General features: G+C 45.1%; 1 protein-coding gene across 1 annotated transcript in view; it reads left to right on the forward strand.

Annotated features, from left to right (window-relative positions):
* Window positions 1-12,424, forward strand: part of kcnh4b (potassium voltage-gated channel, subfamily H (eag-related), member 4b) — a 237,984-nt gene that overhangs the window by 150,338 nt on the left and 75,222 nt on the right. The window contains exons 7-10 of the mRNA XM_072487319.1: window positions 50-257; window positions 6,591-6,785; window positions 8,862-9,061; window positions 11,566-11,815. Coding sequence (XP_072343420.1) covers window positions 50-257; window positions 6,591-6,785; window positions 8,862-9,061; window positions 11,566-11,815 — 853 coding nt within the window. The remainder of the gene's footprint in view (window positions 1-49; window positions 258-6,590; window positions 6,786-8,861; window positions 9,062-11,565; window positions 11,816-12,424) is intronic.

The following is a 12,424-nucleotide window of genomic DNA, read 5'->3' on the forward strand; positions in this document are numbered from 1 at the left end:
TGACACCAAAGAACCAGTGTAACTGTTGTTGTTCTAATGTGTGTTTCAGACCTCCCTGGTTCACTTGTTGAAGACTGTGCGCTTGTTACGACTGCTGCGTTTGTTACAGAAGCTTGACCGGTACTCCCAGTACAGTGCTATGGTCCTCACACTTCTCATGTCAATGTTTGCATTGCTCGCTCACTGGATGGCCTGCATTTGGTACATCATTGGCAGGAGGGAGATGGAAGTGAATGATCCACAAACGTGGGACATTGGTAAGTCTAGACAAATGTTTGACTTAACATGGATCCACCTTGGAATAAATGATCCAAATATTTATTTATTAATTTATTCTTTTTTATAAGTTTATTTTTTTCCAATTAAGGGGCAATTTAGGGTGGCCAATCCACCTAACCTGCACATCTTTGGGTTGTGGGGGTGAGACCCATGCAGACACGGGGAGAATGTGCAAACTCCACACGGACAGTGACCCAGGGCCGGGCTTCGAACCCGGGTCCTCAGCGCCGCAGTCCCACTGCTAACCACTGTGCCACATGCCGCCCATCCGAATATTTATTGATTGGAAGCTGAGCGTATATGTAATAAAGCTACACGCCTTTATTGATTGGAAGATGGGCCTATATTCATGACAGCATTGTCCATCTTCAGACCACTATGAGTGTCTATTTGGGAATAGGTCTTCTTGAATATTGGTTCTATTTAGTCCACTTCAAGAGCTTAATTTAAGATACTAGGGGAGGCGATGGCGCAGTGGTATTGTTATTGGACTCATAAACCAGAGATCTAGAGTAATGCTCTGGGGACCCAGGTTATGGGGACCCAGATTCAAATCCCGCCACTGCAGATGGTGAAATTTGAATTAAATAAAAACCTGGAATTAAAAGTCTAATGACGACCATGAAACCATTGTCAATTGTCACAAAAACCCATCTGGCTCACTAATGTCCTTTAGGGAAGGAAATCTGCCATCCTTATCTGGTCTGGCCTACATGTGACTCCAGACCCACAGCAATGAGGTTGGCTCTTATCTGCCCTCTCAAGGGCAATTAGGGAAGGGCTGGCACAGTCTGCGACGCCCGCATCCCATAAACAAATTTTTTTTAAAGTAGATCATTGGTGCGGTTGCTTATTGTAGGTACAGTTCTTTTATAGTATAGGAGCTCTATGCTGTTTTACATATCATGAATTATTTCCTTGCTAAGGTACGTATGAACACTTACAAATTGCAGTTGTATATAACCTTTTGGATATCATTTAAGACCAAAATATCCAGTTGCTGTTTCTTTCTGAGTTCAATTAGAGGTTTTCAACAAGAGCCTCAGATGAATAGGAGATCAGAAGAAACCTACTGGAAATTGGAAGAGAAATTGCGGCGTGGAAATTTGCTCATGCAGCATCTGTCTTTGCACCATTAATGCCAAAGTCCAGACGTTTCTATCAATGTTACACCAACATTGGTGACAACATATTTATTGAAATAATAGCAGTTGGAAAATCTCGGCATATACAGCTGAATAATATTCATTACCAAAATCTCATCGAGTCAACACAATCTCCATTGTGCCATTTTTTTCAATTGCTTATTTTGGCAAGGTTTGTTGTCTTCCCAAGGGTTAATATCCTAATTCTGAAAAAGTAACAGAATGGCAGTGTAGTGTTAAACCTATTCAAAGACATAGCATGATACTGCCAAGACTGTTATCTGCAGTCTATCTCGTCCAACAATCACATTTCAAATCAGAAAAATTAAAATTGATTGGGCATAAAAGACTGAAGCAATGAATTAAGCCAAGATGTTCCTTCCAACAATGATTGTACAATTAAATCCTTGTATCGTATTGCGCCAAGCATCACATCCCGTTTAACACCATTAAAATTTCATCAAGTTGAATTGGAAACATGAAATGTACTTGCTCAGCTGTGTCAACACGACACAAAATGTTGGCACACTGCATCAGAGTTACTGAAGCATGTTACACACAATAATTCCCATTGTTTGATTTTCTATGGACCATATTCTACACTTGTGTGTGCGATTGGAATGTGTTGCCTTCTCGCAGCAGGTAAATATACACCGGCCTCATGCACAGCTATGTGTAGAGAATGCTCAGACCCTGCTTTTCGCTTATGGATCGGATATATGGATCCATTTTTTAAAAATCTACCATCCTCCAGAAGCCTAACACCAGATATCACTTTTGAGAACCTGCATCCCCAAAAAAATCATTGCCAAGATCCCGCCACTAGCCAATAATGGACCACCTCAGCAAAACACGCAGCGTGGAAAGTCCCGCCCATTTTCTTTTCACTCAGAGGCACGTATATTTTTGGAATTCTGTATCCCCCCACAGCCTTTGAATGCACAGCCTTTGAGTATAGTTCAAAATTGATTGGTTTTTTTTAGACACTAAGGCCAGGGTTGTGCAGCGGCGGAGGCAACTTGACATTGGAATCTTCCGGAGCCACTAAAATCAACGGTAGCATGGTGGTTAGCACAATTGCTTCACAGATCCAGGGTCCCAGGTTCGATGCCCGGCTTGGGTCACTGTCTGTGCGGAGTCTGCGCATCCTCCCCGTGTGTGCGTGGGTTTCCTCCGGGTGCTCCGGTTTCCTCCCACAGTCCAAAGATGTGCAGGTTAGGTGGATTGGCCATGCTAAATTGCCCTTAGTGTCTAAAATTGCCCTTAGTGTTGGGTGGGGTTACTGGGTTATGGGGATAGGGTGGAGGTGTGGGCTTGGGTAGGGTGCTCGTTCCAAGAGCCGGTGCAGACTCGATGGGCCGAATGGCCTCCTGTACTGTAAATTCTATGAATAGCCATTTGCTTTGCTCGCTGGCCGCACTTCCGGGGAAACTGCCATGAGGAGGTCGCATTCGGGGGACCGGATGATCCTGCTGGAAGGAGGGGCCAGAAAATCCCAGCCTATGAGAATCAAAGGTTTATGGGGATATCATGGGAAAGTGGTGTTGAGGTTGAAGATGAGGGAGGTTCTTATTGAAAGATGGAGCATGCTTGGCCGGCCCAATTACCTCTGCTATCTTATTTCTTATGTTCTCAGAGCGCTGAAAGGAAAGAAGTCAAGCTATTTTTTTCCTGACTTTGGCGTTGGAGATTTACAAACCTCTCACTATCTAAAAACTTTGCTTGCCAAGCTGCAATCAATTTTTGATTATGTTAACTTCTCCGCCATAGCACCTGATCAGTGGCCGTAAAGGAGCAGGCTAGTTTAGCATCTAAACACCATGATCCACAATAATAATTAAAAACAGCCGATCACCTCTACCTACGGAGAGTCAAGAAAAAGAATATTTCCTTTTAAAAAAAATTATTTTATGGACTCTGGGCATCTCTAGCAAGGCCAGCATTTATTGCCCATCGCTAATTGTCCTCAATGAGGTGGTGGCAATCGACATTCCCCAACTGCTGCAGTTCATGTGGTGCAAGTACACCCACAGTGCGAGAAGGGAGAGAGTTCCAGGATTTTGACCCAGCGACAGTGAAGGAAAAAGGATTATAGTTCCAAGTCAGGATGGTGTGTTTAGTTAGAGCAGAACTTGCAGGTGGAGGTGTTCCCATACATCTGCTGCCTTTCATTTTCCAGATGGAAGAAGGTACGGGTTTGGAAGGTGCTGTTGAAGGTGCCTTGGTGATGCAGGTTGAAGGTGCTGAATATTGAAGGTGGTGCATGGGGTGCCTTATCCTGGATATTCTATATTTGCTACAAAACTCCCAACCCGGCCTGTTTTTGTAGCCACGGTATTTACATGGCTGGTTCAGTTCAGTTTCCAGTCCATTGTAACCTCCAGGATGTTGATAATGGGAGATTCAACATAGGTGATTCCATAGACTGTCAAAAGAAGATGGTTAGATTCTCTTTTGTTGGAGATGGTCACTGTCTAGCATGAATTTAACTTGCCAGTTATCAGCCCAAGCCTGAATGTTGTCCAGGTCCTACAGCATTTGGACATGGACTGCTTCGGAGGTGTAAATGATGCTGGAACATTGTGCTATCATCCGTAAACATCGCCACATCTGACCTTCTGATGGAGGGAAGATCATTGATGAAATAGCTGTGGGAGGTTTGACGAAGGGCACTACCTGAAGGAACTCCTTTAGTTGTGGATTAAGGTTGTAGCTCATGGCACAGAAATCTGCAGCTTCTGAGGCTACAAATAGTGGTCGACGTGTACAGCGTTTAGTCATTGTAAACAATTTGGATGTGGGCGTCATGAGCAAGACTGGCATTTATTGCTCAGCCCTAGTTTTCCTGAACTGAGTGATTGGCCTGCCCACTTACAAGGACAGTTACCTGTTAGCCACATCAGTGTGAAAATGAAGTCCCTTAGGTTTAGCTGCATGAAGGTGCAGCTAACTCCCCCACCCCCACTTACACCCACACCCCCCCACTCAGCCCCCCAGCCACCACCACAATCTTTAATGCACCAGTTATGTTTTTACAACAATTCACATTTTACTGATGCCAGATATTTCTGCATGCTGCGATTGCGTGTCATAGAATGGAGCTCGACAAACATGGAAAGCACAGAGGACTCCGCAAATGTAACATTTTATAGATCACATCCTGGCCACATCCGTTACAATCCAGATGACACATCTATCTTATACCCACTACATCTAAAGCTCTTATCCCCACATTCACCACCTCCACATGTTATTTCTCCAGTGCCACCCCTGCAACTTCTCCACCTAGCTCTGCACAGAAACTCCAACATTTTTTAAAGCCCTGATAGCTGGACCTTCTCTCTGTTAGACCACTGGATTCAGGCTAAAGATAATAGATCAATGTATTGACAAATATCACAATTATAAAGATGTAGGCAAGGGCAGCACGGTGGTGCAGTGGTTAGCACTGCTGCCTCATGGTGCCAAAGACCCGGGTTTGATCTTCGCACATTCCCCCCGTGTCTGTGCGTGGGTAGGTGGATTGGCTTCGCTAAATTGCCCCTTCACTGGAAAGAAAAGAATTGGGCACTTTAAATTCTTTAAAAAGAGGATGCCGGCAAAGACAACAAGGAAGTAACAATATCTGAATTATAAGCTGAGCTTTCAAAACAGTGAAATCGAAACAACAGAAATTCATTGCAGTAAGTTTGGCATTTCTAAGCTCCTGATGGTTTGCTTCCATTTTCCTTCTCCAGCTGAGAAACCTCTAATGCCTGAACTGACCTTCATGGTGATGGTTACCCTGGAACCCCCCCATCTAGGCAAAGCTAGATGAATCTCCCAGACTTTTCTTTAAGTCCTCATGAGCTTGTTCTCTTCAACTTGAGGTTCTGTGTGTTGAACAGCGGAATCTAGCCGCCTCTATCTCTCCATTCTTTCTTTCTCTCTTTCTCGCTCTTGGCCTGTCTGTCAGGTTCAGGGATATCTTAGGAAAGACCCGGTAACTCAATAATAGAATGGCTCGCCATGGATTCGTCCCCACTCAAAACCCATCTCCATAGCTACATGAATCACATGGGCTTTGTACCCAGGCTGAAATGCTAGTTAGTTAGCTATCCTTTAGATCTCCAACTCCATTCTATTTTAAAATGAAATGGACAGTTTAAAGTATAATCATTAGTAAAATCATTCCTAACACCTGCCTGTGGGACTTGGAAATTAACAATCCACCTAACGTCATCACAGATGCCCCTGCCATTGTCCTCAGGCATGAACACCTTGAACCTTCTTCCCAGTAAATTAATATGAGTTTACCATCAACCTTTAACAACCAAGCCATTCAAGCTTGTTGTTGGGCAGGATTCAAAGCAGCTCACATCACCCGCTTCATTCCTTCACCTTACCCTAAATGTAAGAAACAGCCCTAAATGCTTCCATAGTGCCAGTATACAACTTTCACATTCTTAGCCTTCACTTCTATTACTTCACTACCTTGCTTCGCCTAAGATGTGTTCCTTTTATAAGGTAACTGCCAACATTGTTGGGCATCTCAGAGATGTTAAATTGTAATTTAAAGGGGCGGCACGGTGGCACAGTGGTTAGCACTGCTGCATCACGACACCGAGGACCCAGATTCAATCCCAGCCCCGGGTACTGTCCGTGTGGAGTTTGCACATTATCCCCGAGTCTGCGTGGGTCTCATCCCCACAACCCAAATCTGTCCAGGGTATATGGATTGGCCATGCTAAATTGCCCATAATTGGAAAATAAAAGAATTGGGCACTTGAAATTTATTTTAGAAAGTCATTAAAAAATATATATTTTGCGTGAGATTTTCCACGCAAACCCTCTGCGTGTTTTGCGGCAGCGGAGGCAGCCTGCCATCGGCCGGCGATGGGATCTCCAGGTCCTGCTGTTGTCAATAGGGTTTCCCGTGAAGGTACCCCTCACCGCTGGGAAACCCGTGCCATTGGCAGGACCGGAAGATCCCACTGGTGTGAACGGCCAGAATATAACAGCCTTTGTATGAATTTATCTTTGGTTCTGGACCTTTAAATGCACTGGTCCACACTATGCCTATATGACTAGTTTCCTGGTAGGCTAAATGCAGGTCTGCAAACATGTCTTTCCCACATGGGGTTTTGCACTTTTGTACTTTTTGGATTTCTGATTATCCCTCCACAGGGTGGCTGAATGAGTTGGGGAAACGGTTGGAGATGCCTTACACAAACAACTCTGTCGGTGGCCCGTCTGTCAGAAGTGCATACATTGCTGCCCTCTACTTCACCCTGAGCAGCTTAACCAGCGTCGGCTTTGGAAACGTTTCGGCAAACACCGATGCGGAGAAGATATTTTCGATTTGCACGATGCTTATCGGGGGTAAGTAACCTAGTCCAGCCATGTTCTTCTCCAATGTGAACTTACAGAAATAACAGACACAATATAAGCCATTTGTCCATCGGGCCAACCCCACATGTTTAATTGAGAAAGCACCTTGTCGCGATACTTCCTACCGCCACCTTTCTCTGTCCCCGGCTCTGCGGCCGTACCATCTCATGGGAGGGAGAAAATAGTAAGGAACCCAGAGACATTGGGGGCTCCTGGGGGGTTGGGCCAGGGTGGGGGGCTGGGGTGGGGGGGGGGGGGGGGGGGTGGGGGATCTCTGGGAAATTCTTCTCAGACCCGATCAATAGTGAAGTCAATCACATGAACTGATGTATTTACCATGTATTCATTTGCCTATCTTCTATATGGTGCAGCCTCTGCCCCAACTAAGAACTGGTCCAGTTGCTTCTTGAAGTCAGCACCCACCAGATCAGACAGAATAGTATCATCAAGGTGAACTGCCTTGCAAGCTAGTTCACCTTGCTTGTAAAGAGGAAGTAAGTCCCTCTGCACATTCAGGAACCTGCTCATCTCTTCACCGGTTATACTTTTTGCTCCTATGTTATTATAGTTTTAATGGGGAAAGAAACTGAGAATGTTTTGAAAATGTTTGAGCATTCCAGCTTAATACACAGATTTGTGGTCTCTCGGGGAATTAAGGGATACGGGGAGCAGGAGGGAAAATGGAGCCGCTGAAGGCCAAGATCAGCCATGAATCGTATTGAATGGCGGAGCAGCGTCAACGGGCTATATGATTTACTTCTGCTCCTGTTTTGTGTGTTCTTATAAAGCAGGAGCACGGTAGCACAAGTGGTTAGCACTGTGGCTTCACAGCGCCAGGGTCCCAGGTTCGATTCCCTGCTGGGTCACAGTCTGTGTGGAGTCTGCATGTTCTCCCCGTGTCTGCGTGGGTTTCCTCCGGGCGCTCCGGTTTCCTCCCACAGTCCAAAGACGTGCAGGTTAGGTGGATTGGCCATGCTAAATTGCCCTTAGTGTCCAAAAAGGTTAGGAGGGATTATTGGGTTACGGGGATAGGGTGGAAGTGAGAGCTTAATGTGGGTCGGTGCAGACTCGATGGGCCGAATGGCCTCTTTCTGCACTGTATGTTCTATGTCCTATGAGTGCCATATCAACTGAAGGGAAGACAACAGCTTGTGTACAATATGACTGCAGCAAAGCTTCCCATGGAGGCTAATTCTGGAGGTCAGCTACATAAAGATGGCAAAAAAACCATAATAAATAGGAGTCAGCAATATAGATGCTTTCGCCAGTTCCATCATTTAATAGGATTGTGGCTGAACTTTGGCAATTGCCGCCATCCCCCTATCTCTTGATTCCTTTAATGTCCAAAAATGTCAGCATGGGTAACGAGTTCCAAAGGGTTACAACCCTCCAAGTGAGTACATTTCTCCTCATCTCTGTCTGAAATGGCCGGCTCCATATCCTGAGACTATGGTGCCTACTTCGAGAGAGTCAGTCTAAGTAAACAGCCTCTCAGTATTCATTCCATCAAGGCCTCTCTATGCTTGAGCTAAACCAAGGCTCTGCTATTTGTACCTTAACTCACACCACATTCTATTCACCCATCACCTATGTGCTCACTGCTCACTATTGGCCCTCTGACTGCAACAGCTCAATTTTACAAGTTTCATTTCTGTTTTCAAAACTGTTGATGGTTTCACCCCCTTCCCTATCTCTGTGACTTTCTCTAGCCCTGCAACGCTCTGTGAACTCTGTATTCCTCTGATTCTGGCCTTCTGCATATCCCGCATTTCTTTCGCCCCACCCATTGGTAGCTGCCTCTCCAGACAACAATCCCTAAAATCTGGAATTCATCCACCCCCCCCCCCCCCCCCCCACCCCCCACCCCTGTCCCCTAGCCTCTCTGACTCTGTTCGCCTTTAAAACCATCCTTATCTCTTTAAACTTACAGTTAAAACTAACAGCTCTTGAAAATGCTGGGGATAAGAACAGCCAAATAACGATGAACTGATTCTTGTTCACTCCTCAGAGGCCAGTTTTTAACTTCCCTTCCTCTCCCTGTTCTGCCTATTCCATTTCTCTTTGCAGCTCTGATGCACGCCGTTGTTTTTGGGAATGTTACCGCCATCATCCAGCGCATGTACTCCAGGCGCTCGCTCTACCACACTCGAATGAAGGACCTGAAAGACTTTATTCGAGTTCATCACCTTCCTCAGCAGCTCAAACAGCGAATGCTAGAATATTTTCAGACAACATGGTCAGTGAATAATGGGATCAATGCCAATGAGGTAAACATCCTGGGCTTCTGCCCTTACGTTCATCTAGTTTGATTGAGGAACTTTTAACTTACCCGAAAGTCTGTTTGCCATGCATGGTGTTCAGTTGTTCTTTGTTTGATTATTATTGATGCTCACTAGACCTGATTGGTTAAGTCTGGGCGTGGGCTCAGAGAAAAGTAAGCTAGCGGTAGAAAATCAAATTGAATTTCAAATTGAAATTTGAAATAGTGAATTCTGGTCCAAATGTCCAAACTCCTAACCTCGTACACCATTTCAGTGTATTATTTCCATTCATGCTATACCGAGAGAAGGGAACAGTACCAGAGGAGCAGAAAGTATTTGCGACATCTGCAACAGGGGGGCAGGAATGGAAGCTTTGTTGTCGGTGGGAATTTAGTGAAACAAGTGGAAGATTGGCCCATGGATGAGATAGTCTCCGAGATACCATGGGAGGGGCTGGGGGGGGGGGGGGGGGGGGGGCTGGTTGGCGGGAGAGAGAGAGAGATATGCGAGTTCAGGGCTAGGGGAGGGATGAGCCTGTGGGGGGGAGAATGCTTAACTTAGAGGGCAAAGGGAAGAAGGTAATTCTATAAAGGCAGCTATGCAAATAGTCTCAGTCTCAGTATCAGTGATGTTCATGAGCTCTTCGGGCTTGAGGTTGAAGAGGTAGCGGAGAGGGGTTTAAGGAGATGGACAGCAGTGAAGAAAAGAGGTTGGGGTTATTTTTGCTTTTCAGGATGTTTTTAGTGTAATAAGGCCCAAATGTACTTCCTGTGCTCCAACCAGATCTGGTGATCAATGGCTAATACATGAATTCGGACTAATCATATCTACATCCGTGTTACTTGAATTCAAAATACCACACTACTTGAATTTAGACTATTGCTACCTACTGCACGATTACATCTAATTTTCAAACCGTAATTGTGGAGTATGAGATTGAAAATAAGGTATTGAAAGCAATGCTGAGTACTGAAAGAGATCTGTACAGGTTAAGTTGTTAATCTATCTGCACTGAGAAATTATTAACTTCTCAAAACACATTTGCTTTTTGATCCTCGGCAAAATGAGAAGACCTTTGTTTAAACTGCATTGAACTTTAAAGTGAAAGGGTGTTGGTATAATAGGATACGTCGCTCACTGATTTCAGTCCTGGTTGATTATTTTACTGTTCTACTATGGGGATGTGGCTAGTAAAATCTTTCCATAATTGAGATTACTTCAAAGAAAACAGGACCGCCTTTTCTTAGCATGAATCAACTCGAATTGAAAACTGTTGAATCCTTTTGGTTATATATTTGATATAAAGGTACACTCATTCGGCAATACCTCAAGGCCACGCAGAAAGTCTAGCTAATAGGGCAGGCAGTCAGCTTGCTCCTTCCCCATTGCTGTTGAAGTTCTGAACCAGCCTCTGTGAGCTGTACATGCAGTAGCAGGAGGACTCGACCGGACATTTCTCGAGAGTTGTGCGACTTAGGAATTGTTCGAATAAACCCCTATCACATTGCTCAGTGATGTTGCACAATGGTAAATCTATGTGGGTTTGTTTTTTTATCCTACTCCAGGGCAATGTTTAGCCCATTGACTTGCTAAAGAGTAAAAGACAATGGGTGGAATTTACAAGTCCTCCGCCGCATTGAGCTTGGAGTCAGGGAGGGTTTTAATCAGGTGGGAGGGTGCTTTCCCCTGCATTCCCCAATTAAATCTAGCTTGGGCAGACTTGTGAATGGTCTCCTTCTGAGGCCAATTAATGCCCCCTAAAGGGCCAGAGGGTGGTCACCATGAGGTGACTGTGTGCCTGGCATTGTAATGTGTAGCCCATTGAAAAACAGCCTCCTGCTCTTCACTCTGACCCCCACCACCCTCCAAACCCCCTTCCATCATCCTGTCCACCACCCCGTTTCTGCCCTCAGTGTCCAGTCCCTCATTAATTCTGAGCCTTTAGGGCAGCACGGTGGCGCAGTGGGTTAGCCCTGCTGCCTCACGGTGCCGAGGTCCCAGGTTCGATCCCGGCTCTGGGTCACTGTCCGTGTGGAGTTTACGCATTCTCCCCGTGTTTGCGTGGGTTTCGCCCCCACAACCCAAAGATGTGCAGGGTAGGTGGATTGGCCACGTTAAATTGCTCCTTAATTGAAAAAAAAAGAATTAATTCTGAGCCTCTGGTGGGTGACCGGGGTCCTTGATCCCGCTATTGGCCACTCATTCAGTGGGCCTTAACCAAAGAAGGTGACACTGGCCTCTTGCCGGCTGTCAACACCGGGTGCGAGACCTCTGTCCCCCACATTCAATTCCATTTAATTTGTGCCTTCAGACTACTGTCCACTGACATCAAAAGTTTAAAATCTGCGAAGGCTACCTGTTGTCTTTGATAGAAATGGGTAAATTGGAACACATCCAAAAAAAGATCTCCTAACTTCATAGGATGGTATTAATTACACTATTGAGAATTGGATCCTTTACTAAATCACATACTGGGATTTAAGTTCAAATCTTCACTTCATGTTCTGCAGCTTCTACGAGATTTCCCAGATGAGCTCCGAGCCGACATTGCCATGCACCTGAACAAGGAGATTCTGCAGTTACCCCTCTTCGTATCAGCCAGTCGTGGGTGCCTGAGATCATTGTCGCTCCATATCAAAACATCTTTCTGTGCCCCAGGAGAGTACCTCATCAGACAGGGTGATGCTTTGCAAGCAAACTACTTTGTGTGTTCCGGTTCAATGGAAGTTCTGAAAGACAACATGGTCCTGGCAATTCTTGGTAAGAGCTAACAGCATTTGAGCTTGACATGGGTGATTGTCTTTCTCTCAGTGCATTTTATGCAACTTGACATGGTCTTAACTTGAATGTGGTCATCAGATGATGAAAAGCTTGCTCAAAGAGGTAGATTTCAAAGAACATTTTAAAGGAGAATAGAGTGGTAGAAAATCTTAGAGTAGGACTTCCTGACTTTAAGACCTTTGGCAGCTGATGGCATGGTCTTCAATGACAGAATTAAGAAAGTTCCATTCATTTCCTTGACCTAGTTTTGACTCATTAAGCTCAGGTGTTCTTCAATGCACAGATCAGTTTTGCATTTCTCAATGTGTCAGCTTTAAGTAACTTCAGCAAACTGTTTCTCAGATTAGCCTGGCATACAATGCTAACACATCCCATTTTGGGCAAACTTGCAATATTCTACACCTGGTTGTGGTGTTGGGTGCTCTGAGGTACAGACAAACCAACACGGTTGCGATTGGTACAACGCAGTTTTATTCCAACTAGTTATTTACACATCTGACTTGGTACTCAGCACGTGGTGACTGTGTGAGTGTCTTGTGAATGAGGTCCTGGCCTTGTCCTGTCTCCAGATGGACTGACCAGGAGGTG

The sequence above is a fragment of the Scyliorhinus torazame genome, chromosome 21, assembly GCF_047496885.1.
Source record: "Scyliorhinus torazame isolate Kashiwa2021f chromosome 21, sScyTor2.1, whole genome shotgun sequence".
Taxonomy (NCBI): domain Eukaryota; kingdom Metazoa; phylum Chordata; class Chondrichthyes; order Carcharhiniformes; family Scyliorhinidae; genus Scyliorhinus; species Scyliorhinus torazame.